This window comes from Notamacropus eugenii, chromosome 3 (genome assembly GCF_028372415.1).
Source record: "Notamacropus eugenii isolate mMacEug1 chromosome 3, mMacEug1.pri_v2, whole genome shotgun sequence".
Classification (NCBI taxonomy): Eukaryota; Metazoa; Chordata; class Mammalia; order Diprotodontia; family Macropodidae; genus Notamacropus; species Notamacropus eugenii.
In genome coordinates, this window is record NC_092874.1 from 331,992,485 (window position 1) to 332,019,151 (window position 26,667).

The 26,667-nt window shown below is 36.6% G+C and overlaps 1 protein-coding gene across 9 annotated transcripts in view; it reads left to right on the forward strand.

Moving 5' to 3' along the window:
* Positions 1–26,667, forward strand: part of TUT7 (terminal uridylyl transferase 7) — a 77,997-nt gene that overhangs the window by 24,137 nt on the left and 27,193 nt on the right. For 8 of the 9 annotated variants that reach the window (XR_011964395.1, XM_072596967.1, XM_072596968.1 and 5 more), the window contains 14 exons: positions 1,011–1,062; positions 3,678–3,747; positions 4,339–4,465; positions 6,673–6,792; positions 9,077–9,211; positions 11,839–12,019; positions 13,319–14,418; positions 14,776–14,926; positions 15,854–15,940; positions 16,606–16,706; positions 18,036–18,093; positions 24,770–24,873; positions 25,347–25,436; positions 26,061–26,174. Coding sequence is in view for 8 of the 9 variants with exons in the window: in XM_072596967.1 (XP_072453068.1) it covers positions 1,011–1,062; positions 3,678–3,747; positions 4,339–4,465; positions 6,673–6,792; positions 9,077–9,211; positions 11,839–12,019; positions 13,319–14,418; positions 14,776–14,926; positions 15,854–15,940; positions 16,606–16,706; positions 18,036–18,093; positions 24,770–24,873; positions 25,347–25,436; positions 26,061–26,174 (2,490 nt within the window). In the remaining variant the exon portion in view is untranslated. Of the gene's footprint in view, positions 1–597; positions 722–1,010; positions 1,063–3,677; positions 3,748–4,338; positions 4,466–6,672; positions 6,793–9,076; positions 9,212–11,838; positions 12,020–13,318; positions 14,419–14,775; positions 14,927–15,853; positions 15,941–16,605; positions 16,707–18,035; positions 18,094–24,769; positions 24,874–25,346; positions 25,437–26,060; positions 26,175–26,667 lie in introns of those variants that run through there. The other variant, XM_072596971.1, reaches the window with a different exon arrangement.

Genomic DNA, 26,667 nt, shown 5'->3' on the forward strand with positions numbered 1-26,667 from the left:
TTCCCTTTCTCCTCCTTTCCAGATGAGGAAACTAATCCCCAAAGAGGTTAATTTATTCATTCAAGCCTGGAGGTAGCAGAACAGTACCCATACAGATTCTCTACCTAGCAGTTATGATTAAGAGCTAGAAGGAGCCCCCCTCCCCCATCTTTTAGTCTAACCCTCTTATACTTCCTTGGTCTTTATAGGCTCTCCTTTTTATTGCCCATAAATGGGAAAAACGTTTCAGTCTCACAGAATGTTAAACATTTATTCTGTAACAGGTAATCTTTTGTAATTAGAATGTATAAATACAGTCAGGAACTTTGCTAAATTTTTCTTTGTATTGTTGTGCCTCTTTGAGTAAAAACTGAAAAGCTTCCCCTTTTAATCATACTGTCGTTGTTTACCCCACGTAGTTGAGGAGCTTGTTCTAGAGAACAGAAATGGAGATGCAGATTGATGTCAGTATTGTAGTCCTCCCCTTGCCTGCTGTATGTCACTTATTTTCCCCCCTTTTCCCGTATCCTGCTAATGGTCTGTTCACTTCAGCTTCCCTAGTTTTCTGCATACCCATGGGGATTGTTTTTTATGGCTACTTGGGCAGCTCACCAACCAATCATAAATTGAAAATTGGAAGCCTTTAATCTTCGAATATTCTGGTCAATTATCCGCCCAATCGTAATACTTCTTAGTTGATCCTTGTGTCTTTGTGTCAGCTCTTCCCCAAAGTCTTCCACAGGTGAGGTACTATTAGTTATTTAATATTCCAGTTGCCTAGATGACAGATTTCCAAAGTATAACCATGTATTACTTGTTCTTCTGGCTATCTTCATCATAGTTTAAAAGGGAAAGCTTTGTGTCCTAAAGAATAAATACTTAATGCACATATGCCTTTGTAATTATTAGACTTTTCACTTCCATATCAATATGTACATTTCCTGTTTTGAACAGTATTTTATCACAAGTAAAATTAAAATACTTGTGAATTGAGCTATCTCATTTTTTGATGTATTTGGATTATTTCGTAGATGACTCAACCAGATGTGCTCTTACTTATTCAAGAAAATTTAAAGAACAGTGGTAAGATGTATCATATTTTTCACTTGTATTCTTAAAATCATTCTTTTGTGTTGAAATTGCCCATTTAATCCTGATATTTTGAAAAAAAGGAACTTTAGATGTTGCATATTGTTTGAATATATGTGTGAAAAATAAACATTGAGTTTATAGGAATTTCTGATTCGTAGGAAATTGTAGGATTTAGGACTGGAAGAAATTCTATCTCTCAATCCTTCAGGTCACATAGTATTACCCTTTCATTTTACACATGAGAAAGTTGAGACCCCAAAACATGAAGTTGTTCTCCCAAATCACATAAGTGTTAAATAGCTAGGATTTAAACACGAGTCTGCTGACTCCAAATGTAGGGTTCTTTCCACTATTGCAGGCTATGCTTCCTGCTAGTAGTTCTATTGAGAATAGTTGTTAGGTTAAGTATGATCATATGTATGGATAAAACTTATTCCTCCATAAAAAAAATTGAATTAGTTTGGATCCTAATATATTGGGCCTAATGTATTAGATTGGAACCTAATATATACATAAGATTTTTATAAATTATACATGCTTGTGAAATTAGAATAGGATGAAAGATAATAGAATTTTAGAGACCTTGTAGATAATCTAGTCCAAGTATTCTACCCTCCTGCCTATTTATTTTCCACAAGAGAAGATTGAGATCCAGTTAGCATTATCTGAACTTAGCCCAGGCTTCTCGACTCCCAGACTAGTATTCCTTCCATGTTACCATGCATTTGTAAGCCCCCTAACTGATATAGAAATGAATAAAAAAAATTAAGTTGAAATAAATGACACACTGCAATTTTAAAATGTGTAAATTATTATCTCTTCCCTTTTACCTGTTATTTAGCCTTCATATACATGCACATACATAATATAACCACATCTTGACTTCAAGCCTAAAGTGAGTTTTGGCAAAGTGATCTATGATCTATAAAGTTTATCAGTTGGTTAATGCAGTGTCCATCACTAACTGTTTATATTTCTTGTATTCTCAATGGAATACTTCATTTTATGTTCTTCAGTGTTCCAGGTGAAGAGAACCGTTTTCTAATAATTAATTTTCTGATAACTCATAGCATATTAAAAAGGTATTTTTAATAAAGCTTTCAGCATTGAGCCTGGAAAATAAAGGTAGACCCAAATATTTTATCCTACTTTAATCATTAAAAGTCCCTAAAGAAAAGCAGATGGCAGCCAGAGTTTAAATAAGCAAAAGTGTAAATCCAGGCATCAGTTATGAATTTGCCAGTTGTTGATGGAAAGTTGCAAAACAACTTTCTGTTTATCGTGATCAGAGTACAAAAGGTAGTATTAGTTATGGTAAATGTGAAAGTTTATTTTGAGTTCTCTTGATAGAGTGTAAAGAGCACTGGTTTAGGAGCCCGAAGAGCTGGATTCAGATCCCACTTCTGCTAGTTTTACTACCCTTGTGAGAGTCATGAAAAATGTGAAAATAGAACTACTATTGGAGTTGGTCTTTTCCATTTCTCATTTTGATTTTGCCCAAGATCCAACAATTAGCAAGTATTAAGCACTAATTCTGTGTCAGTCATTGTATCAGGCTCTGGGATACAAAGACAAAAAAATGAAATAGTCCCTGCCTTTAAGGAATATGGGGAAAGACTATAAATGCGTGTATCCCATGGAAGTACCAGGATGGTACTCATTGACAGAGGGAACTCCTCGAGGAGGAAACCTCCTCTACCCAAGCAGCTTAGAACTTCAAGGGGTGCAAAGCTGAGCCAGCTGTTTAGTGTCGCATGGCCCATGTGTGACTGGATGGAGCAGATGCAGGATGTGATCGAGGTCTTCTGGCTCCTGGACCAGGTCTCTCTCCACTACTTCAGGCTTGCTCCCTCTCATATAGAAGTCTATACAAAATCAATACAAAGTGTTTAGGGAGAGAGGCTATTAGCATAGGTGACCAAAACCTTCCTTTTAAGAATGGTTAAGAAAGTTGATTTTTATAGAAGTGGTAGAACAGATTTTAGTAATGTTTATAGTATTTCTACATACTTTAAATGTCACTTCAATATCTCTTAGTCTTATACTCCTTTAAAAATAAGTGGTGTGATTTAATCTGTACAATATGTTTTCTTAACCAGCCATCAGCTTTTTCCTTGGCATTGAAAAAAAATCAGTTAAAAAAAAAATCTCTCCAATAAACACAGCCACTGAGAAGTCTGAGGCTTGTTGGGTCGCTAATCTCAGGAATTCCAGCCAAAGTAGGGGTAAAGGTGATTGGGTATCAGCATTAAGATTGGAGCCAGGAGCTCCCTATGAAAACAAGAGCCTTTCTAGGTCAAATGGAGCAGGTCAAGCTTCCATGCCAATAAGCAGCTGGATTGGACCCCCTCAGTTGCTGCTGCATTTAAGTTTGGTTGAAATGGGGAGACCCAGTCTCAAAAAGAAAACTGTACAATTCTTTTTGAATCCTTAGACCCTAGTACTTGTATCTCTCATTTTTACACTTAGGTTTGAAGTAATGCTTTTTTTGATAGGTCTCTTTTAAAAGACCAAATCAAAAAAGCCTCTCCTAATACTTGCACTTTATCAAGTTCTATTTTTACAAAAGCTTTTATTAACACGCTTAATATTTTTTCTTTCCTCAGAGTCTTTCATTGATATTGATGCAGATTTCCATGCTAGGGTACCAGTGGTGGTGTGCCGAGAAAAACAAAGGTCTCAGTTTGTATCTACTGTTTATAGGCATTAAGGTCACATAGATCAACAGGAAATGTATGTAATTGTCTAAGTGACTCAATTGCCAGAATAAGTTGATGAAATACATTAGTATTTCACAAATTTACTATTCTCATTTGCTGTATTTTGGGCAATTCAGGTAGAAATCATTTTTTTTAAGCCGATTCCATCAAAGAAAACAATGTTGGGGGGAAAACATTCCTCACCCATTTCAATTACATGACTAATGCATTGCATAGTAATGACATGCTAGCATGAATATATCCATCTGTCTCTCTATCCATCTGTAGTCCCATATAAAGCAACACTGACTCTTTGGTAGGTGTGAATGTCTCCTTTTCCTTGGACACATTCCTCCCATGCTTTGTTATATGCAGTTCTGCTGTGCTTCTTTTTAATAGAAATTAACTTTTTCATTCTTGTTCCTGTTTCTTAGAAACACTTTTCATAGTCTGAATTATGAAGTAGTTTCAGCTCAAACTTTTATGATTATCTTAAATCTTAGTATGGGGGAAGAAAAAATAGTTCTATTTTGAAGTTTTGTTTTGTTTTGTTTTTTCATTGTTTTAGTGGACTCATTTGTAAAGTGAGTGCAGGAAATGAAAATGCTTGTCTGACCACAAATCATTTAGCTGCTCTTGGAAAACTAGAACCTAAACTGGTCCCTTTGGTAATTGCATTCAGGTACTGGGCAAAGGTAAGTGTGGGTCTTCTAAATACAGTCATATATTCTTACACGAAGATAAACTTGCACATGCAATATGCTTTAAGTTTTTAGCCTCTTATTTTTATTTTTTTTAATTTTGGATATGTATCAGAATCTGTATATAATACCTTATATGGGCAAATGGAAGAAATGTTGAAATCCAAACAAGGAGTAGAAATTTTGATATTTTCATTTCCTTAAAAAATTTCAATTTAAGCATTAAATTCAGTGGCCTCCTTTTAAAAAAAAAGTCAAAGAAAATATTACAATTTTAATTATACTTTCTTGATTTGGGACCCAAACAGGGACAGGATGCATTCTGAATGTCTGAAATTTTAAAGTTAGTGAAATTGAAATAGTGATAGAAGAGGGCTACAAAATTTTAAACTCAAATTGAGGTGGTAGTACAGTTTCTCTTTTAACATTTAGAGGTACAGATGATTATATAATCATATAAACTTAGATTTGGGTTCAAACAGAGTGACCAAGACCTCTGTAAAACAGTGGCTGAACTTGAAACTGCTGAAATAGAGTGACAATAATGATGATAAAGGAATCACAATTATATAGTGTCTTTTGACTTATAAAGCACTCATGATAACCCTGTGAGGTAGGCAGGGAAAATATTGTCATCCCCAATTTATAGATGAGGAAACCAAGTGTCAGAGGCAAAGTTTGCCCAAGATCACACAGCTAGTATGATCAGGACCAGGGTTCAGATTCAGTTGTCTCCTAAATATACTGGTCCAGTGGGTTTTGCTCTATACTGCATGTCCCTGGTTGGTCATATAATTTACATTTGTTACTGGTAATAGGAGTCAGTAAATTTTTTTAAACTACAGAACATCATACTTTACTATAGTATTTTGCCAGATAATTGAAAATTGGGTCATGCTTAATCCCCTTGAATTGTTCACATCCTCAGAATTGTTAAAGGCACTAAGTTATTATTGGCCATTCATTGAAAGAGTGATTTGAGTTTCAAAGGCATAGACAGCTAGGTGGTGCAGTAGATAGGATGCTGGGCCTGGAGTCAGGAAGACTCATCTTCTTGAGTTCAAATCAGACCTCAGAAACTTATTAGCTGTGTGACCCTGGGTAAGTCACTTATTCTTGTTTGCCTCAGTTTCTCATCTGTAAAATGAGCTAGAGAAGGACATGGAAAACCACTCCAGTATCTTTGCCATGAAAGCCCCAAATGAGGTCAACAAAGAGTCAGAAACAACTGAATGAGTTAGCTCTATTTGAAACACAATGGACTTTTTAAACGCCTGGTTCTTCAGAGCTATATTTCAAGAAATCATATTTGGAAATTGCCCAGGGCAAAAAGTAAATTATCTCAACCTTTTGAAAATGATGAATGGGTGGATGGTATGGATGGATGATTAAAATACAATTTAAAAATGCTCCTAAGCCCCAGACTATCTTGCAAAATGTAAGCTCCCAGGCCATTGCCAGTCATCTTGACTTTTGTCACTGAACTTTGATGACTCTGGAGGAGAGAGTGGGGCTTATGACTTTGTACATCACTTAAAGCCCGTTCATACACAACTCAAGACATCACCCTCATGATGTCATTGGTCCCCTTCAAGAGTGAAGGACAAACAGCAACAATTAGTGTTTTTTGTAAAAAGCCAAGTTAGATGTACAGCTTAGAGCAGTTGGTGGTACAGTGGATAGAGCACTGGACCTGGAGTCAGGAAATGCAAATCTGGCCTCAGATACTTACTAGGTTTATGAGCTTGGACAAGTCAAATAATAGCTCTCTGACTCAGTTTCCTTATCTGGAAAATGCATCTACCTCTCAGGGTATTGTGAAGATAAAATGAGATGATAACTATGAAGAAATATGCAAACCTTAAAATGATATAAATGCTAGTTAATTGTTACTAATAACAAGGCAAAGCCAATTTTGCCCACTATCAGGATCTAAACCAGTGACTTTTACTGCTGTAACCACCTGGGCTTTGGACTTTAAAGCAGATCAGATCAACAAGCTTGCTGAGCACTTACTATGTACACATGACCTGTTTCTTTAGGAGCCAGTGTGCTAAGTCACTTATACTTTACTCACGTTTGTTTTTTTTTTTCTTAACAGGTGGTTTAAATTGGTGCTGGTTATTTTTTATATATAACCAGTCTTGGAGAATGAAGAGTTTAGTCAAAATAGACTCATACACTTCCCCCTTTTATTTTAGCTTTGCTGTACAGATCATCCTGAAGAAGGGGGCTTACCACCCTATGTATTTGCCCTAATGGCCATTTTCTTTCTTCAACAAAGAAAAGAACCAGTTCTGCCTGTATATCTAGGATCATGGGTAAGTTTCACTTTATTTAAAAATTATAAAATTGTATCTTTTACAAAAAAAGCATTTGCTTTGAAGCATACTTTTCTCAATTTTACCACTGAATTCATGTCCTTTCTAGCCAGGAAAATTCAGTTCAATTAAATATGTTTATTCAGCATTCGAAATTTAGACAAGACACTGTTACAGAATAATCAAGTGCATTAGAGATTGAGTGTTCAGGGAGAGGGGAAGAAGGAAGACCACTGGAGTTGATCTTCAGAGGTTGGGTAGGAATTGACAAATGCAGAAATGGACAAGCTGATGGTAGAGCAAATCAGAAGTAGAATATTCTTATTTTTCTGAAGAATAGCATACATGTTACAGAGTGATATGAATTGTGGTTTAAAAGCTTGAGATTCCAGATTGTGAATGGCCTTGAATTCCACATAGAGCAGTTTGAACTTGACGTAGCTGGCAGTAGGGAGCCACCAAATATTTTTGCTGTCTGCTTCTTCCTGTAACTTCCTTAACTTCTACTCTTAAGAATTTGGATGCTGTGCAACTTGGAGTGTATATGTTTAGTAGCAATATTGCTTCATTCCCTATGGTGTCTATTAGCATCATATAGTTTCCTTCCTTATCTCTTTGATTAGATCTATTTCTGCTTTTGCTTTGTCTGAAATCAGGATTGCTACCCCTGCTTTTTTTACATCAGCTGAAGCACAATATATTCTGCTCCAACCTTTTACCTTTACCCTGTGTGTATGCCCCCATTTCAAATATGTTTCTTGTGAACAACATATTTTTGGATTATGGTTTTTAAACCATTCTGCTATCCACTTCCGTTTTATGGGAGAGTTTATCCCATTCACATTCACAGTTGTGATTACTCTCTGTGTCTTTTCCTCCATCCTCTTTCCCCCATTTGTGCTTTTAGTTCTCTCCTCTTCCTTCCTGTCCACAATAAAGTTTTAATTTTTGATCACCACCTCCCTCAGTCTTCCCTCCCTTCTTTCAGCCCCCCTCCCTTTAACTCCCCTTTTTCCTTATTACTTCCCTCCTTTTTAGCCTCCCCTTCCTTTTCTTTCCCCTTTCCCCTCCTACTGCCTACAGAGCTAGTTAGATTTCTATACTTAACTGAGTTTGTTGTTCCCTCCTTGAACCAAATCAGATGAGAGTAAATCTCAAACAATGCTCATCACCCTACCCTCTTTCCCTCTACTGTAATATGTTTTTGTGCCTCCTTCTGTGATGTAATTTACCTTTTTCTGCCTCCTTTTCACATCTTCCATTACAATCCCTTTGCACCCTTAAATCACATTTTTTTATCATCACATCATTTTATTTATGCTCACTCCCTCTATCTATGTGTATCCCTTTGCGATTTTCCTAGCCTCATGGCCTAAGAGACTGTTTACCCCTTCAGCTAATCCCACTGTTCCAGGACTTTGCCTGGGTAAGTATTCTCTGGGTTTTTCAAAGTCAACAAGAAGAGGGAGCTAGCATTTACTGATCACTGCCATCAAATAGGTAACTTATAGACATTTAATCTGCGGGCTCATAGTGTCAGGAGTGGCTGCTGCACTTACCTGGGGTTCTGTAGCTCTCTCTCACTCAGTTCCACTGGACTCCCATCCTGAGCTGATATGTTTGAGAATCTCCACTGCTGCAGCTTCAGCTTGACTTTGCTATGGTGATGTCCATGCTAGTACTCCACCAAGTATTTTTGAACAGAGGAGTGACATGGGTAGCTCAGTGCATAAAGAGGGATTAGAGGAGTTGGGGAGAGAATAGAGGCAGGAAGAATCCTTAAGACACTAAGCATTTGATGATTGGCAGGTTACTTTCTGTGTAGTATGACTCTGAAGTACCTGACTTTTTTCCCCTAGAAAGAAATATAAGCATTTAAGAGTGTAAATATTATGAGACATGGGAAATGGGAGCAAAGCACAATGGCTGGAGAGATGGTCTGTGAGTCCAGGCCTGCTTTAAGTCCTGTATCAGATACATTCTGGCCACATGAGTGTGGTCAGTCATTTGGCCTCTGTCCCAGAGACTGTAGGTTGTCGAACAGTTGTGTTCATGAATTAGCAGGAGGAGTTTCTCCTTATCAGGAAGAGTTCTCTATACCAATAAAATCATGGAGGGAGTGAGGGTTGCATGCACATGTTTATGTGTGTGGATATGGGTGCAAACGTGCACATGGACATTGAAAGGAGAGTAAAGTACACTCAACCCTAAATGTATTATGTACTTATACGGTGATAAGTATTGTTTTTAACTTACTAAGATTGTATTTGTCCTATTTTCCTAGATTGAAGGATTCTCATTGAACAAACTAGCAAATTTTAACCTTAAAGAAGTTGAAAATGATTTGGTGGTTTGGGAACAGATTACTTCTGCAAGAGATGATGAATCATCTAAGGAAACATCTTTTAAAAGAGGAAAGGTCAGAACTTGTTTTTATCTACTTTCATTATTAAATGGAAAAACTGTCAGTTTTTAATTAACCAAGAGGTGATTTTTCAGATTTCTACCATATTCCCTTATTGCTTATTTTCATTGCTTGATTATTTTTGATAGAGGATGAGAAGCAGAGGGAGAATTCAAATAACAGACCAATGTATTTAAGACAGTAATGAGAGAAGTGTCACAAGGCAATTCAAGATTAATTTTCTTACATTTCCCCTATAATGTCATGGTTAACATAGCAACAGTCATTTGGATTTAGAACCAGGACTAAGATGATTTAGAACCAAGACTAGAGAGCACAGGGAAAATCCGGGTTCCATGCTCAGTTTGGTTACAAATTTTAACTTGGTTAAAGTTCTTTTTTTTCCTGAGGTGAAATGAGATTGCCTGGAGGCACAACTCTTGACTCTTGGGTTGAAGTAATGAAATCTGTAAATAATAGCAGAAATGCATAAACATTCCTTGAAGAAGCTTTCTGAAAAGAAACATGACATAATGAATAGAACTCCCATTTCAAAATTAGGAAGACCTCTGTTCAAAAATTACCTCTGACATAGACTAGATATATTACCCTGGATAACTTGCTTTAACCTCTCATTGACTCAGAAAATACTTAAGACTTAGTTACAGAGCAGGTACCACTAATCTTCACTGGTAGAGAGAATCCCCTATGTCAACTGAAAAAGCTTTCCTTACAGCTTCCTTTATCAGTCCTTTCAGCCTTCATGTTTAACTTCAATAAAAGGTTTGTGCAAAAAGAGATGAAAAATAGTAAAATGTTATTTGTTATTCAAATCCCTGATTGCATAATATTTGTGGCTTACATAGTTTCCTGCCTTCTACTTTTGTCACCTGCTAAAATGATTTCCCAGTTTTGAAACACCAGTCTTCCGTAATGTTTTTTGAATATCAAAGTATAGCTTCTCCTGACATGTTTAAAATTGCAGTGTATAGCAAAATGAGATTTGGAGAAACAGACAAGTAGAAAGTATACTACAAATTATAACAACTGTTAACTTGGGATCATAAAAAAACTTAGGTTCAAGTCCCACATCTAATAATACATAATGCCTGTGTAACCATGGGCAAGTCACATAACTCGTCAATGCTAAAGGCAACTCTCTTAAGTCACAGATAAATTACTGATGTATATAGTTAGAGTTTCAGCATTAGGCATTCCTACACTGACAAAATTACAAACCTTGACCCAAAACACCCAGAACAGTTATATTAAGAGTCCTAGTATTTCTAATCACAAAAGGTCCCTAAGGTCATCTAATCTAAAGCATGCTAGAAGGGTCCATCCCCTCCTACAGCATCCTGAAAAAGCAGTCTTTCAATCTCTGCTTGATTGAAATGATTCTGTTTATAGGAAACTCACTACATAAGGCAGTCCATTCCACTTCTAAGTAGTTCTAATTCTTAGGAAATTTTCTTTATATCGAACCAAAATTTGCCTACCTGTAACTTCCATCCATTGTTCCTAGTTCTTCCCAATGGGACAATCCTACAGTATTTGAAATACTTGAAAAAAACCAAAAGGACAGTAATAATAAAAACTTAAATACTTGAATTGGAGGGGTTTTGTACGAACTGGACAGCTAAACTATGGCTTTGCTTCTTAATATACAGACAGAATTTTGTATTCTTGAGACTGCCTATCATAATGAGGCTAATGGATTGAAAGTTAATAGACATGCTTCTTGTGCTCTGGACATTTTATATCTTTGTACCTTGGTTTCTTCATCTTTAAAGTTGGAATAGTTTCTAATACCATGTAATTTTAAAGTTCTATAACAGAAAATCCTTGTATTTTCTTTAAATGAATATATCCAGATATATGTATGTTTTAAAATCCAAACCTTTGACATCAGAATTACCTGGCATCAAAACTAAATATCCAGTCATAAATATGGTATCGTTATAAATCTACATAGTCTGGGATCCTGTACTCTTTCCTTTTTTTCCAGTATCCACTTGAGGGGTATTGATAGCTTAGGTGGGGGCAGAACTGAGAATGTTAGCATCTCTTACATAATCCTTGCTACCTTCACTACATTTCATCAGTTGGAAGTAGCAAATATGCCTGATGTATCAGTGGTGAGTGACGCAGGAGAAGGTGTTGAGAGACTGCCCGTGTAATAGTTGACATGCTAGCAATTTAGTGTTTACAAAGGACTTTAAACATACTTCACATTTCTCATTGAATCCTGGCTCACAGCAACCCTGTGAGGCAAGAGTACTGTCATTCATATTGTTCTCATTTTATAGTTAGGAAATTGAGACTGAAAGAATTTGCCTGTGGCACAAGACAAGTAAATATCAAAGGCAGGATTATCAAGCCAGATCTCTCCTAACTCCAGTTCCATTTTCCTTCCCACTGCTCCATGCTGTCATGATAAGATTTTAAGTATAATAAAAACCAATTACTGATACATAGTTTAATTTTTTTGTAGTCAGTTCAAGCTTCCTGCGAAAGGATTTTCACACTCAGACTTTTCCTTAGATTTCATTTTGCTAGAACAGAATCTGTATAATTTTGTTTTATCTGATTATTTGGACATATATATAATAATGAAAATTTCTTCTTTTTGCTATTAATAGGTTCCCTTGGTATTTGACTTAGACAGCCAGTGTTCTGCACCAGTTGGGCAGCTTTGGGTGGAATTGCTTCGTTTCTATGCTTTAGAATTTAATTTGGGCGATTTGGTTATCAGTATACGTGCCAAGGAAGCTATATCTCGTGAAGCAAAGGATTGGCCCAAAAAGCGCATTGCTGTGGAAGGTATCCAGATTTTTCATCTTAAAAAAAACTAAAAACAAGTGTAGATCTAACAGCATGTACTTTATTTCAGTCTTCTTTTATCGCCTTCATACAAGGTGTACCAGAACCCAGCAGTAAACAGTCAGAATCCTCCTTGTACTAGAGCTCTACATGTCATGCAGCTCAGTATAGTCTCATGCTTAGATCTCAGTTTTTAAAAACTGTAGTACAGGCATTATCCTAATTATACAGTCATTAAATGTAAATGATTCCTTGAAGTTTAAAAAACCTGACTATAAATCTTTACTTCTAGGTTCAGTTTACTCCATTTTATATTAATTGATTAGTTTCATGGACTCCAGCAGTTTGCAGACATGATGTATTGTTATGAAGCCTCCAGCAGTATTTAAAATATGCATATATTATCTTACATAGGGCTTATTAAACCAAATCTATGTTGCAGTGAAACACACTGATATATTCAGTAGGCATTGGAAGGTGGGCTGGCCTCTTAATCCATTTTCAACTTTTAGAAGTTAGGCTGTTCCATAGTTGAAGCTCATATAGAAATCTAAATTTTGCCCCTTTAAAAACATTTTTAAGAACTTCCTCATAATTGTTAACTGAAGGAATCTTCAGTATGAAATTCCCTTATTTTTGCTTGATTTTTTTTTTCAAGCTTTATGTTGCATAAGAGGGTTTTTTGCATTTTGCATAAAATTCTGTGTGCAGTCATGGGGATCTCACATTTTTAAACCCTCCCCTGCAGTTTCTCTGGCTCAGCTCTTCTGGCCAATTGCCTACCCTGCTGGAGTTTTAGGGGAGGAGAGCAGATTGTGAGAAGTGGTGTCTCCTCCTCGTGCCTCCCTCTCACCCCTGGAATTCAGTCCAGCCAGTTCAGTGATGGGGCTTCACAGGGCGGAAGAGTGGAGGTAAGCTTTATAAAGTGACTGGCTGAGTGGGGGAGGCAGAGCACTCAGCAGAGCCTTCCAGTGTAGGAAGTAGTCCCTCAAGGCTTAAGAGCCAGGTTGATCATTTCTTTTCCACTGCCACAATCATACAGCTAGATAAGGAAGGGATATACCAGTGCTGTGCAAGGTGGGTTGGTTATAAGAGAGAATTGTGATACTTCGAGTTTCTTCATGTGAGGGATTTCTTCATGTGAGAGGTGACATTTTCCCCTCTATCTTGACTCCCAAATGAAAACAGTCACACTGAAGAAATAGGATTCATTTTGCCTGGTTTATTGTTGCTTTTAATCTAAAATGCGCTGATTGTTTTCAAGGTAAAATAAAGATGTTGCATTTTTTGTTGTTACAGATCCGTACTCCATTAAGAGGAATGTGGCAAGAACCTTGAACAGTCAACTGGTTTATGAATATATACTTCATTGTTTAAGAGCAACATATAAATATTTTGCTATCCCACACAAAAAAGCAGCCAAGACCAGTCCCCAGAAGCCTCCAAATATAAATGTAGATGCATCTCAAACACCCAAATACGTCGAAGATGATGTAAAGCGTGACCCTGAAGTACAAATAATAAATAACAAAATCATGGTTGTGAGTGACTGTATCGATGCTCCCAATACTGTAGAAAGCTTCAAGACCCATCAGAGAAATACTGGAAAGATGTTTGATGGTTTTGAAAGCCCAGCAGAGGACTTAGGAGATGTTCAAGTTGGAATCAACCAAGGAGACTTGGATTGTATCATTGAAGAAGTAATTTTTGATGATTCTGAGGATTTCAAACCACACTGTGAGGAAACAGAAAGTGGAAATGATGAAGATGAGGAGGAGGAGGAGGAGGAAGATCCTGATATAAGACAAGACTGGGAGAAAAATTTGGCAACTATGGATCAAGAATTAGATGATGACAGTGAAAATGGAGAACTACTTGGCCATACCAATGACCTTGATATGGAGACTGACAGCATTTCAGATTTAGAGAGTTTCCAAAACATTACAATAACTGAAAGGGATGACTTTGTTACTGTGCATGACAAGGCTGACATGGATGGGGAAAGCACAGAAGGTACAGATGAACTGGAAGACTCAAACAAGGCTACACATTCAGTACAGGGCCAGACATCAGGAATCACTAATTCAGATGATGAGGAAGAGGATGAAGAAGAAGCCAGGCATACCATCAATGAAAGGGACAATATTACTATACAGGATGAGCTGGACACATATACTGGATATGGAAATGAGGATGCCCTCTCTGAAGAGGATGGATTAGTTGTTCCTGTTAAATATGAAGATTTGAAAGAAGTTAGAAAAAATATAGATGAACCCTTGCTAATAGAATTAAATGAAAAACACCCTCTTAAGGAAGAAAAAGTCTATGAGGAAGATTCAACTGTAGATCATTCAGACTTATTCTATGAATTTAGTAAGCCTGTCTTCACCAAGGGCAAGGTAAAAAAATTTAACTTCCAAAGTAACAGCTTGAATTTTTTTTTTAATTTTGTGTATATTAATTTAATTTTCATTTCATAGAACAGGCTTGCTAAACTGATTGGTAGTGATTGATTTCATTTGATCTTTAAGCCCAACTTGATTAACTAGGCTTCTTCCTAGGTTTTAGCATTCCCCCAGTTTCCTGCCCAAAACTATTAAAAGTTGCTAACTGTTCCAGCTGTATCATACCATACCCCACCCCTGATAATGATGACACTTTGAGAAAATAAAAAGTAGAATATTTTGCTAGAAAAGGTTAGGAACTCCCATATTAGAAACTGCATTTAAGTCTTTTTGCTTTTCCCTTTCATGTAGCCTCCTACTGTAGTATGTAGTTTGTGCAAGCGAGAGGGCCATCTAAAGAAGGATTGCCCTGAAGACTTCAAAAAAATTGAACTGGATCCTTTGCCACCATTAACACCCAGATTTTCAAATATCTTAGATCAAGTTTGCATCCAGTGTTACAGTAAGTTATCAACATTTCTTACTAATTTCTAGGAACATTAAAGTAGGCGTCAAAAAATTGCCAAACTAGGAGATGGCTTAAGATATGAGAAATATCCATATCTGTTTATCAGTCCTGACTTATTTTAATTTCTAACTGTTCTGGTATTGTGTTCATTATAAAGATTCATTAGATCTTTAGGGTTCCAAGTTTCAACTGAGAGAAATAAAATACAGAGAATCTTGTGATAATATTTTCACTTTAAGCATTATAAATAAAAGTAGGTATCCAGCTAGTCAAAGCAGTTTCTTTGTTTTACCACCATTTTTTAATTAATAGAAATCTGTTTTTATCTCCCTCTCATCCCACCACACACCTGCCCTCTTCCCCCCCCATCCCTCAGACAAACAGAAAAAGCCTTGTAACAGATACGAATAGTCGAGCCAAACAAATGTCCACATTGGATATGTCCAAAAAATATATTTCATTCTGTTGTACTCTGAGTCCAGTCACCTCTCTGAAAAGAAGTGGGTAACCTTCTTCATCATCAGTCCCCTGAAATAAGTGAAGGTTGTTCAGAGCTCTCAAGTCTTTGAAAGCTAACGGACCATCTTAACAAAATAATGTCTTGAAAGTTTCAGGCTGATCTATCAAAGCCATCCTTATTTTTAACCATACCAAAATATAGTTTCTCTTGAAAAGATAATTTCAGAATTTCTTTTTTTTTTAATTTCAGTAATTCTTAGTAATTTATTGTGACTTTCTTAACTTCTGAGATCTGGCTATGTTTTTTTCTGTGATCACATTGCTTCTATAATAGTGTTATTCACATAGAGATGCTTAGAAATTTGGGGATGAGGAGAATTGTTTTTTAATGAAAGTTTGGTTCTACTTCTTGGGCAAAATTTTGAAAGCTCTTTGACAATTGTTTCTGTTTATTTTAAACAGAGGATTTTTCTGCAACTGCTTTAGAAGATCAAGCTCGTGAACATATTCGGCAAAACCTGGAAAGTTTCATAAGACAAGAGTTTCCAGGTAAGGTTATTTATATGGTTATTTATGTATTTTTTTCATAGCTTAACATTTCTAGAAGACCAATAATTTTGTTCCAGACTTACTGACTTAGAGAAAAATAAATGATGTGATTGGTGCTGTAGCTTGATGTTCAAAATTGTAGCATACCAGTAGTTTGAGTATTGAAATCTTGTTTTTATTAACAAATGCCATGCATATATTTTGTTTCCATTTGAAGTTTCAATCAAATTTAAAATCACAGTTCAAAAATAATTTTTTCAAAGAAGTAGCAAACTTAATAACTATAGATGTAGGGAGATGCTGTAGATTTTATCTTGAAATTTATCTGTCCTAAGACTTTGACATTGACACAAATGGCTATTTTTCTTGCTTTATATAGTTTACCTTTAATAAAAGCAAATTTTGAGGTAAACAATAGATGGGATTGTAAAATAAACCAAAAGTTAAGAGAGACCAATATTTGTCCTCAGTGAGATTGTTAGTGAGTTGGGACCTTAATTTGTATATTTTATACTTTTGAAAGCTTTACTTCTAAATTTGTCCTTTTTTTACACAAAATAAGATATTTAATATTCTAATACCTAATTGCCCATTCTTGAGAATGCCTGTTTGAAAATAAAATGTCCTCAAAAAATTATTGACTATTTATAATATATTTCTAACAGGCACCAAATTGAGCTTATTTGGTTCTTCCAAAAATGGATTTGGGTTCAAACAGAGTGACCTGGACATCTGTATGACAATTGATGGACTTGAAACTTCTGAGGTAGAGTGTTGATGATGATGATGATGATGATGAAGATAATGATAAAGGAATCACAATTCCGTGGTACCTTTTGACTTACAGAACACTTCCTCATGATAATCCTGTGCAGTAGGCAGGGAAAAGATTGTTATCCCCAACGTATAGATGAGGAAACCAAGTCTCAGGGGCACAGTTTGCCCAGGTTCACAGTTAGCATGATCAGAACCAGGGTTCAAAGTCAGTTCTTTACTGAGTACTGGTCCAGTGTTTTTTCTCTTAATATTATGTGTCCCTGAGTGGTCATAGATAATTTGCATTTGTTATTGGTAATAGAAGTCAGAAAATTTCTTTCACCTGCAGAATGCTATACTTCAGTGTGGTATTTTCCCAGATAATTAAAAATTGGGTGGTCCTTAGTTGCCTTGAATTGTTCACATCCTCAGAATTGCTAAAGCCACCAAGTTATTTTTGGCCATTCAGTGAAAGGTGGGGTGACTTGGATTTAAAGATATCAGACACTTACTCGTGTGTCACTTTGGGCTTAAACTTAATCTTGTTTCCCTCAGTTCCTCACCTGTAATATGAGCTAGAGAAGGAAATGGCAAACCACACCAAGAAAGCCCCAAATGGGGTCACAAAGAGTGGGAAATGATTGAATAACAAGTTAATTTCATTTGAAACACAATGAACTTTTTAAAAGCCTGTTTTTCCAGACCTGTGTTTCAAGATTTCAAGAAATCATAAATGGAAACTGCACAGGGCAAAAAAAAATTGTCCCACCTTTTTGAAAATGATGGATGGTTAAAATAAAGTAAAAAAATCTAGCCCTTAAACCCCAAAATTCTTACAAAATATAAGCTCCCAGGCAATCACCAGTCATCTTGACTTTTGTCTTGCCAGTGGACTTTGATTACTCTGGAGGAGAGAATGAGGCTGACGACTTTGTACAGCCCTGCCTCACTTAAATCCAATTCATGCTCCAGTCAAGATATCATCCTCCTGATCCTTTCTTGATCCTCTTCAAGAAAGAAGAAGAAACAACAACGTTAGAGGATTATAAGATATTCAGACTGATTTTTTAAATTCTCATTTCTGTACATCTTATTTTATCAACAAACATGTATTAAGCACTTATTATGTATTAGGGATACAAAGAAAAAAATTAAACAGTCTCTGCCCTCAAGGTGCTTATATCTTGTCATGGTTCTATCATTCAAACTCTGGTCTTCTGACTCCAAATCCATGAAATGAATTTGGGAATTTCTAAAGGTAATGGAAATTTTTATTTGTGCTATCATTTTAAGAAAAGCTCTTTAATATTGATATAATGATTTGCTATTTTTGTTCCAGGGATTAGATTGCATAAGAATGATTGAAGAACTATCAAGAGTCCTCAAAAAACATTCAGGTACTCTATGAGCTAATTGGATTTTGCCTTCTCTTTAATAAACCTCTGAATTACCTACAATTTCAGCTACGTAGCATTGTGATTAAATAAAAATATTTTTGTTAGCGCAAATTTGCCATCTTGATACTTTTTTGCAAAAATATTCCATGTAATTAAACAAAAATAGTTTTTGCCTGTTTTAGGTGATTAGGAAACCTTCAAAGAGCTTGTGATATTTTGTGTGCTTCCTTCACTGACTTGTGTTTCAGTTCATTACAAGACAGGTACCAGAGAGGCATGGTATGTTAGTTTGGAATAGCTTATACTTTTACCTTCCTGGGGCTAAACGTAGTATGGAATTTGTTCATCTGAAATAAGTTTAAAGTGCCATCTGCTTGTCCTTAAATATTTAGCAATAGTTTAAAGTTTCCACTATTGTTATAAATAATACGGGTATACTTTTTTCCCTTCGTAAAAGTACATTGAACTGTTTTTTATACTTTTAGTTAAAGACAGGCATGGTTGTAATGCTTAAATTCATAGTGCATACACCTGCTATAAGAGTTAAAGTCTTCTTTTCCTTTGTATTCTTCATTTCTAGGAGTTTGAATAAAGACTTTACCTGTCATTGGGGTAACTGGACAAATCTTAAATCTTTTCCTCCCCATGTTTCTAGTGGAATTGAAAGTTAGCGTGAGTGTCAGTTGGTTTTTCATATATGTACACAGACATAATTAGGTCTGATCATTGGGGAACCCAGAATTTATTTCAAATGGGGGAATATTTTTTACTTCCAGATAGTGTATATGAATTCCATAGGGTTATGATTTCTAGTAAGATGACATTTGATGAAATTATAAAACTTTCCCCATCCCAGAGGAACAAACTATGAAAAGTTTCTTCTTCCAGATTGATAAAGCTCTTGAAGAATTTCATTTGTAAATTTAAACTAGGCAACTGGCTGGGAGTATCAACTTACTTTGCAAATAAGCCAACAAAGTTCAACAAATTTTGCATTGAATAATTTAATGTGAGCCATGGCCTATAATCAGTATTCCTTTACTCAAGAATTTCTTATCCAGACATTTAATATTAAAAGTTAAGAATGTATACAAAGTATATCACAAAGGAATGTGATGATGGCTCCAGAATCCTGCTATTGATCAAATTTATAACATTCATTCTTAATACAAATAATTATAATACACTTGCTATGTGCAAAGGTTCTAGGAATATATGCAAAGAAATGTAATCATAGAATCACAAATTTAGAGCTAGAAGAAACCTCAGAACCCCCTCATTTTACAACCAAGGCAACTAAGGGCCAGAGATTTGCCCAGTTATTCAGTATCTGAAATAAGAGGGTTATTTTCTTGAGGGAACTTATGTTCTAATAGTGAGGCTATAACATGTTCCCCGCTAACTGTAGTACAAGGTAGAGTGCGATGAGAGCAAAGGAGTCATCCAAATGGTGCTACTCGAAATATGGAAAGGAAAAGTCATTTTAGTTGCAATGGTCAAGACAGACTTTATGGAGGATATGCTGGTAGAGGAGGTAGGCCTTGAAAGAAGAGAATTTCAAAAGGTAGATGGGAAGGGAGTATTTTCCAGGCTCAAAGGCCAGCTTGTACCAATGCCAAAAGGGAGAGGAGAGTAGTAAGGGCAGTGAGTAGCTGATGGTCTATTTTAGCTAGATTTTTATGTGAAGTAAAGTGAACCATAGGAAGGAAGGTAGATTAAGAACAGATTGTATAGGATCCGACTCCATGTTAAAAAAATAGGCAGTGGAGAGCCAATGAAAGTTTTTGATCAGAAATATGGTATGGTCAAATTCATACATTAGGTAGAAGAAATAATTTAGTGAATGATACTGAAAAGGAGCAGGCCGGTAGGAAGGGAAGTAGGACAGAGCATTGTAATGGACATCAGTAAGGAGGGAGTGGTTAGCAGTATCAGTGCAACCAAAAAATTAAGATTGAAGGTTGAGGGTGTTATTGGATATGGCAATTAAGAGGTTGCTGATTCCTTTGGAAAAAAATGGTTGTAGAGTGGTGGAAACAGAAGCCAGATCGCCGAAGTTTGAGAAGTGATTTGGTGGTCAAGGAAAAGAGCAAATATAATCTATCCTTTCTAGAAAGTAAGTAGTAAGGAGGGTGGGGGGAAGAGGAACAGAGATGGAGAGAGGATGTTCATCAGATGATGGGGGTGGCTGTGTTTTTGTTTTCTTTAAGAAAAGAAACTTACTGTTATAGACAAAGGTAAAGGAGCTGGGAGAAAGGGAGAGATCAAAGATGAAGTTATTCAAGCAAGGTTTGGGAGGATTCAGGAAGGGATGGGCTCAAAGGAACTAAAGAGATTTGAAATGATTAACTTTTTATTCATTTCACCAGTTTTCATTGAGTGCCTACTATGCATAAATTCCTATAATAACCACTGGAGGGAGAGGGGGCTACAAAAGAAATGTCAGCGTGGTCCTTCTTATGGTTCTTGTCATCTTAACAGTCTCATGGAGGAGGCAGAGCACATGAAAAATGAGCATCAGCCTGTGTGCAGTTATACTGGTAAGAGTTCAGAGAGGAGAGGAACTCCATTATGGAATGAAACTGCACGGTCTCAGAAGAGTCATGAAGGTGATAGGGCTTGAAATGGAAAAGAGGTTAAAGAAAAGTATTCCAGGGTGAATGGAACAAGAATGATAACCTTAGTGGTTACTCAGCACACACTTAATAAATATTAGACACCAGGCTTTGGAAATAGGAGGAAAGGTAAAAGTCATCTGGAGCTTTCCAGGAGCTTACACTGTAACAGGGGAGGCAACATGCAAATAAATAGATACGTATCCAGAGTAGGTGGAACAGAGGGAAAAGTTCTAGCACCTGGATGGACCAGGAAAGGTATCCTGTAAAAAATAGCATTTGGAGTGAGTTTTGAAGGAAACCAGGGATCCTAAGAGGCAGAGATGAGGAAGAAAGCATTCTGGGCATCAGGACAACCATTGCAGGGACATGAAGGCAGGAAGTGAAGTGTCATGTTTGAGGAACAGCAAGGAGGGCATATAACTGGATCATAGAATCTATGGAAGGGGGGAGTGAAGTGTTAGGAGACTGGAAAGTCGAAAGGAACTAAGCTGTAAAGAGTTCTGAATATCAGACAAAGAATGTTTGATCCTGGAGGTAAAAGGGAGCTATTGAATTGTCTTGAGTAGCGGTGAATGACATGGTCAGATTTATACTTTAAGAAAATCACTTTGGCAGCTGAGTGAATGACGGACTGCAGTGGGGAGAGCCTTGAGACAGTAGAGAGAAGGAGATTTATAGCAGAGACATTGTCAGAGGTTAAACTAATTAGATATATAGAGGAATGAGGTGAGGATGACACTAAGGTGGCAAAGATGGTTGTGCCCTGGATAGCAGTATAATAGGAAAGTAAAGAAGGTGGTTTTGCTTGAAAAAGTATTAAATTCTGTCTTGGAAATGTTGGGTTTGAGATATCTACAGGACATTAAATTCAAAATGTCCAGCAAGCAGTTGGAACTGGGGCTCAGAAGAGAGGCTAGAACATCTAAGAATCATCTGCATGTAGATGGTATCAGAATCCAGGAAAGCTGGGAGAATACCAAGTAATATTGCATAGAGGGAAAAGAAAAGAGGACCCAACCTAAAGCTGTTAGTGAGCATAACATGAATGAGACTGAATAAGAGCGTATCAGACAGAAGGACTAAAGGAGGACAGTGTCACAAAGACCCAGATGGAGAGTATTCAGGAGGGAGGTGATCAAGTGTCAGACACTGCAGAAGTCAAGAAGAATGAGAATTAAGAAAAGACCACTAGATTTTGCAAGTGAGTGACACCTGGTGATTTTGGAGGAAGCAGTTGGAGATAAATAATTAGGCTGGAAATCAGATTACAGTTTTAGAGGAAAGGAAGTAGAAGCAGATAGCATGGGCTTTTTCAGAGAGTTTAGCTGAAAAAAGGAGAGATTATAAGATGATACCTAGCAGGATCAAGTGAGGATTTTTTAAGTTTGGACAGGAGGCAGACATGTTTTTAGGTAGCAGAGAAAGAGCCAATAGAGGAGAGATTGAAGATTAGAGACAGAGAGTGGGGTTGACAGAGGATAGAGTCTGCTGAGTGGATGAGAAGGAGAGGTATCAAAGATGCATGTAGAAGAGTAGGTCTGCCTCTTCAGAGACAAGGCGAAGGAGAGTATGAGAGAGAACATTGTTAGAGGGGCTGTGAGATGAGGAAGAGGGGAAAAGAAGGATCTTTCAGTGAATGGCTTCAATTTCTTTGGTAAAATGTGTGTTTATAGTTAATAAGGTGAGCAGATAGGAATGCTGTAGGAGGCTTGCAGAGAGATGAGAAAGGTTGGAACAGCCACTGTGGAAAGTAATAAAGAAAACCAATTAGGGTAAAGAAATGCCTTGCTACAGTGAAAGCCCGTTTAAGATTAGATAATGTAAATTTGTAGTGGACCCAATTAGCAACTTCTTCTAACTCCATCCAGCAGCATAGGAATAAGAGTGAAGGAGACAGATAGTGGAGTCATATAGGGTTGGGCTTTAGAAAGGCATAATCAATAACAGGGCAAGAGAGCAAGGGGTCGAAGAAGAGGAGGTAACATAGAACTAAACTGGTTCAACAAAGGGTGAAGACTGGGAAGGGAAGAGTGTTCCAAAAGACTCACCTGGCTGTTAGTAGATTCATTTGGAAAATTAGTGGGAGAAAAGAGCTTGAAAACTACATGCTTTAAGAGGAACATTGGCAAACTGGAGCGTATCCTGAGAAGGTTGACCAGACTGATGAGGAAACTTAAAATTATATCCTATGAGGAATAGTTACACGAAGTAGTGGTGTATAGCTTAAAGAGAATGAAAGAGACATGATAACTGGAAGATTGGAGAGATATAGTAAACTGTTTGAAGATACTTGAAGAGTTGTGATTTGGAAGAGGGGCTGTACTCATCCGGTGTGGCTGCAGGTGGGAATGTTAGGACAGATCTTCAGAAGTTTCGGGGAAGTAGATTTTGGCTCAGTATAAAGAAGAATTTGGTAACAATTAGAGCTATGTAAAAGTGAAACAAGCTGCCTGGTAGTCCCAGTCACTGAAAATCTTTTTTGACAAGGAGAAGTATATTTATATTTTTTATATATTATATTTATATATTTTTATATAGGAAAAGTATATTTCAAGTAAGAGGTGGTCTACATCACCTCTGTGATCCCTTCTGTCTGTTACTGTAAATTCTCTGATCAGATTAAGTCATTTGAACTTAATCCTTAAAGTCTTGGGTAGTTATATAAAACCCTGTATAAATGTGAGTAGTAGTTGTTGAAGAGTTTCTTCACAGCAGAGTGTTTAAAGAAAATTCATCGTGCAGAATTCAGGATGAATCAAATGATTAACAGAGAGACCAGTTGGAAGACTGTGCAGTAATCATTACAAGAGTTTATGGGTACAGTGACTAGAGTTGTAGATCTTAAAGTTGTATATAGTTGGCTATAGTTGGAGGAGATAAAGAAACAGTGTGCCCCAGGTAATAAATGGGTGACTGGTAGTGCTTTGACCAAAATGTGGAAGCTGTAGAAGGGCTTTATTTTGGGAAGGAGTTCATGGTAAAAATATAACATCCATGTGGAAATTTCCACTAGGCAGTTGGAGGCACAGGACTAGAATTTCAACGGAAGATGGAGAATTCATTTAAACAGGGGTGATAGTTGGAGCCTTGGAGAGTACCAGAACAGAGAATGTTTAGTGAGCCTGTGACAGGAGGGAGAAGAGCATTCAGGGAGAAAGACTGAGGAGGCATTGGAGAGGCAGACTGGTGCGGCGTCACAAAAGGGAGGACAGGATGGTCACTTAGAGAGGCCTTTAATAACTTGGGAGAGGGCAGAATTCCCAAATGGCGGAAAGATTAAGGAAGAAAAGATGAGTCGGGAAATGGAGGGAGTCAGCACAGATCACTCCATGAAGTTTGGCAACAAAAGGAAGGTGAGAAATAGACTCTGTAATAGTCAGAAAGGGCAGCAGGATCAAAGGAAGATAATGGAATTTTTTTTTTCCAGCAGAATAGGGGAGAATTTTGTATATTTGAAGGCAAAAAATTTAAAAAGGAAATGGAGTCCATGGAATGGAAAGGATTAAACATAACTGGAAGAGAAAGGGATAAGGAGGGGAGCAAGTGAATTGAATTGATGCTCTCAATCAGTTCCCTATTTGCTCACAGATCATCACATTTGGCATTTCCATTGACATTCTTCAAAGAGAGATGAATGTTCCCAAACGGGGAAATTGCCTTTCTCCATTGTGTTTGCTTTTCTAGGTGGGGGAAACAAGCTGTCACCATTAGTTGAGTTTGTTTTCAAATAACTTTTTTTTTCTTTCCTGTCTTTAATCCTTTTTTTTAAAGCAAATAAAACTTAAATCTTTGTTTCAAGTAGACTTGTTTAATATGATAGAAAGTTTTGTATTGGGGCAGTAAACAAAATTAAGCACAAAAGGCTTTTCCTAATTGTTGTGCTCCCCATTTTCTGTGTTTAACCAAGGTAAATGAGATGATATAGGATGGGGTCAGGTTTAATTACAAAACAATACTAAGTTATTAAGATGACTTTCCAGCTATGGGCTGTTTAAATAATGTTGCTGTTATATTAAACGATGTTAAATGATAGCTTTAAATTAAATTTTCCATCCTAGGGCTCAGAAATGTCTTGCCCATTACTACAGCAAAGGTACCAATTGTCAAGTTCTTCCATGTGAGAAGTGGTCTGGAAGTGGATATCAGTTTGTATAACACATTGGTAAGATTCTCTCCAAGTATTTCCCTTAGTTTGTAGACAAGAATTCATTCCCCACGCCTTTAGAATTTGTTGTTGTTCACATTAGTATTAATTTAAACACTTCCATTTCTTGAAGTATTTCTGATATTTAAATGGAAAAGTGTTTTGATTCTGCTAGCCCATATCTTATATGTTTAAAATAAAAATACATTATCTAAGTCTTCTAAAAGAGGGATGCCAAGGTCTATATGCTGTGGCATTTGCCTGATTCTTGGCCATTTTTCTTTTACATTTCACTTTGTGTATTGAACAAAAGTCCATCATCTATCCAAACTATTATGATTTTTCACCAGCAGTGCACAGTTTTATATTGTATCTCTTTTTAATTCTGAAATGAATTGGCTAAATTGTTTATTGTTCATTGCCTCCTATATCTGAAGCTCTTTTTCAGTTGTGTGATTGCCTTACAGTGTCATTTCTGATCTTTGTAACAGGCCCTTCATAATACCAGGCTTTTAGCTGCTTACTCTTCCATTGATCCCAGAGTGAAATATTTGTGTTATACTATGAAGGTTTTTACAAAGGTGAGTAATAGAAAAACATGCTCGTTTCAATTTATTAGGAAATAAAATTATCTTATTCTTCTCAATTACTTTTGTGGCCATTATAAATTGTTTAAAAGTTTCAGGAGAAGATAGAATTTAAATAGCTACAATTTATTATAGAGTGGTTGCATGGGGAAAACTGAATCGGATTAAGGCCATCTGGTCTTGTTACTTGATAGCTATAACACCTTGGGCTAATAATCACTTGCCTGTTCCTTCATTTGTAAAATAAAGATAATATAATGCTTTCTTTACTTCACATAGCTTTGCAAAACTCCCATGAAATAAAAATGTGTGCAAAAGTACTTTGTAAACTGCAAATTGCTACGTAGAAGTAAGATATTTGGTGATTATCTAAAGTCCATCATCTATCCAAACCACTATGATTCTTTTTAAATTTTAGTATAATTTGGATGTATTTTTGTGTTAAATATGTTTTTGTCCTACTTTTCCATATTCTAGTGTTTTGGAAATGATTTATCATTTTCATTTTGTTCCCAAATAAAATCTGTTATACTCAGACTTCTCATGCAAATAAAATATACATCAGTGCAATAAAAAGAAAGTTGTTGATTGCATTTTTCCTTCTTCCATTCCCCGTAGATGTGTGATATTGGCGATGCATCAAGAGGAAGCTTGTCATCATATGCGTACACTCTCATGGTGCTGTACTTCCTACAGCAAAGGGATCCACCAGTTATTCCTGTTCTTCAAGAGGTGGGCAAAGGAAGAATTGTTGGATGGTATAATCGCAGCATACCCTTTTTACTCTTAAATTCCATGGTTCTGCAGTTAGCCTTTTTTAATATCATTTTCCTGAACGACATTGTTCAGATTTTGAACTTAATTCATGGAAGTTTCTTTTCCTCTTTGAGAATGAAGGACAAACAACAGTAATAAAATCTACCCTTAATACCGCTGCCCAGGCCACCTTCTGAATGCCCGTGTCTGATGCTGCCTCTTCCCATTGCCTAAAGATAAAGACCACAGTCTGGGAAAGGAGTCGAGAGGGCACAGGCTAGAGTCCAGAGAAACTTGGTTTCAAATCATGCCTCGTGCTGTTAGCTGATGTATGACCATGAGCAAGTCACTGAAATTCTCTGAATCTCCATTTCCTCCTCTGCAAAATAAACATGATTGTGCCTGCCTTTTATGTTAGTTATGAGAGTTGAGTGAGATCATGCATGTCTGGTATTGGGAAAACCTCCAC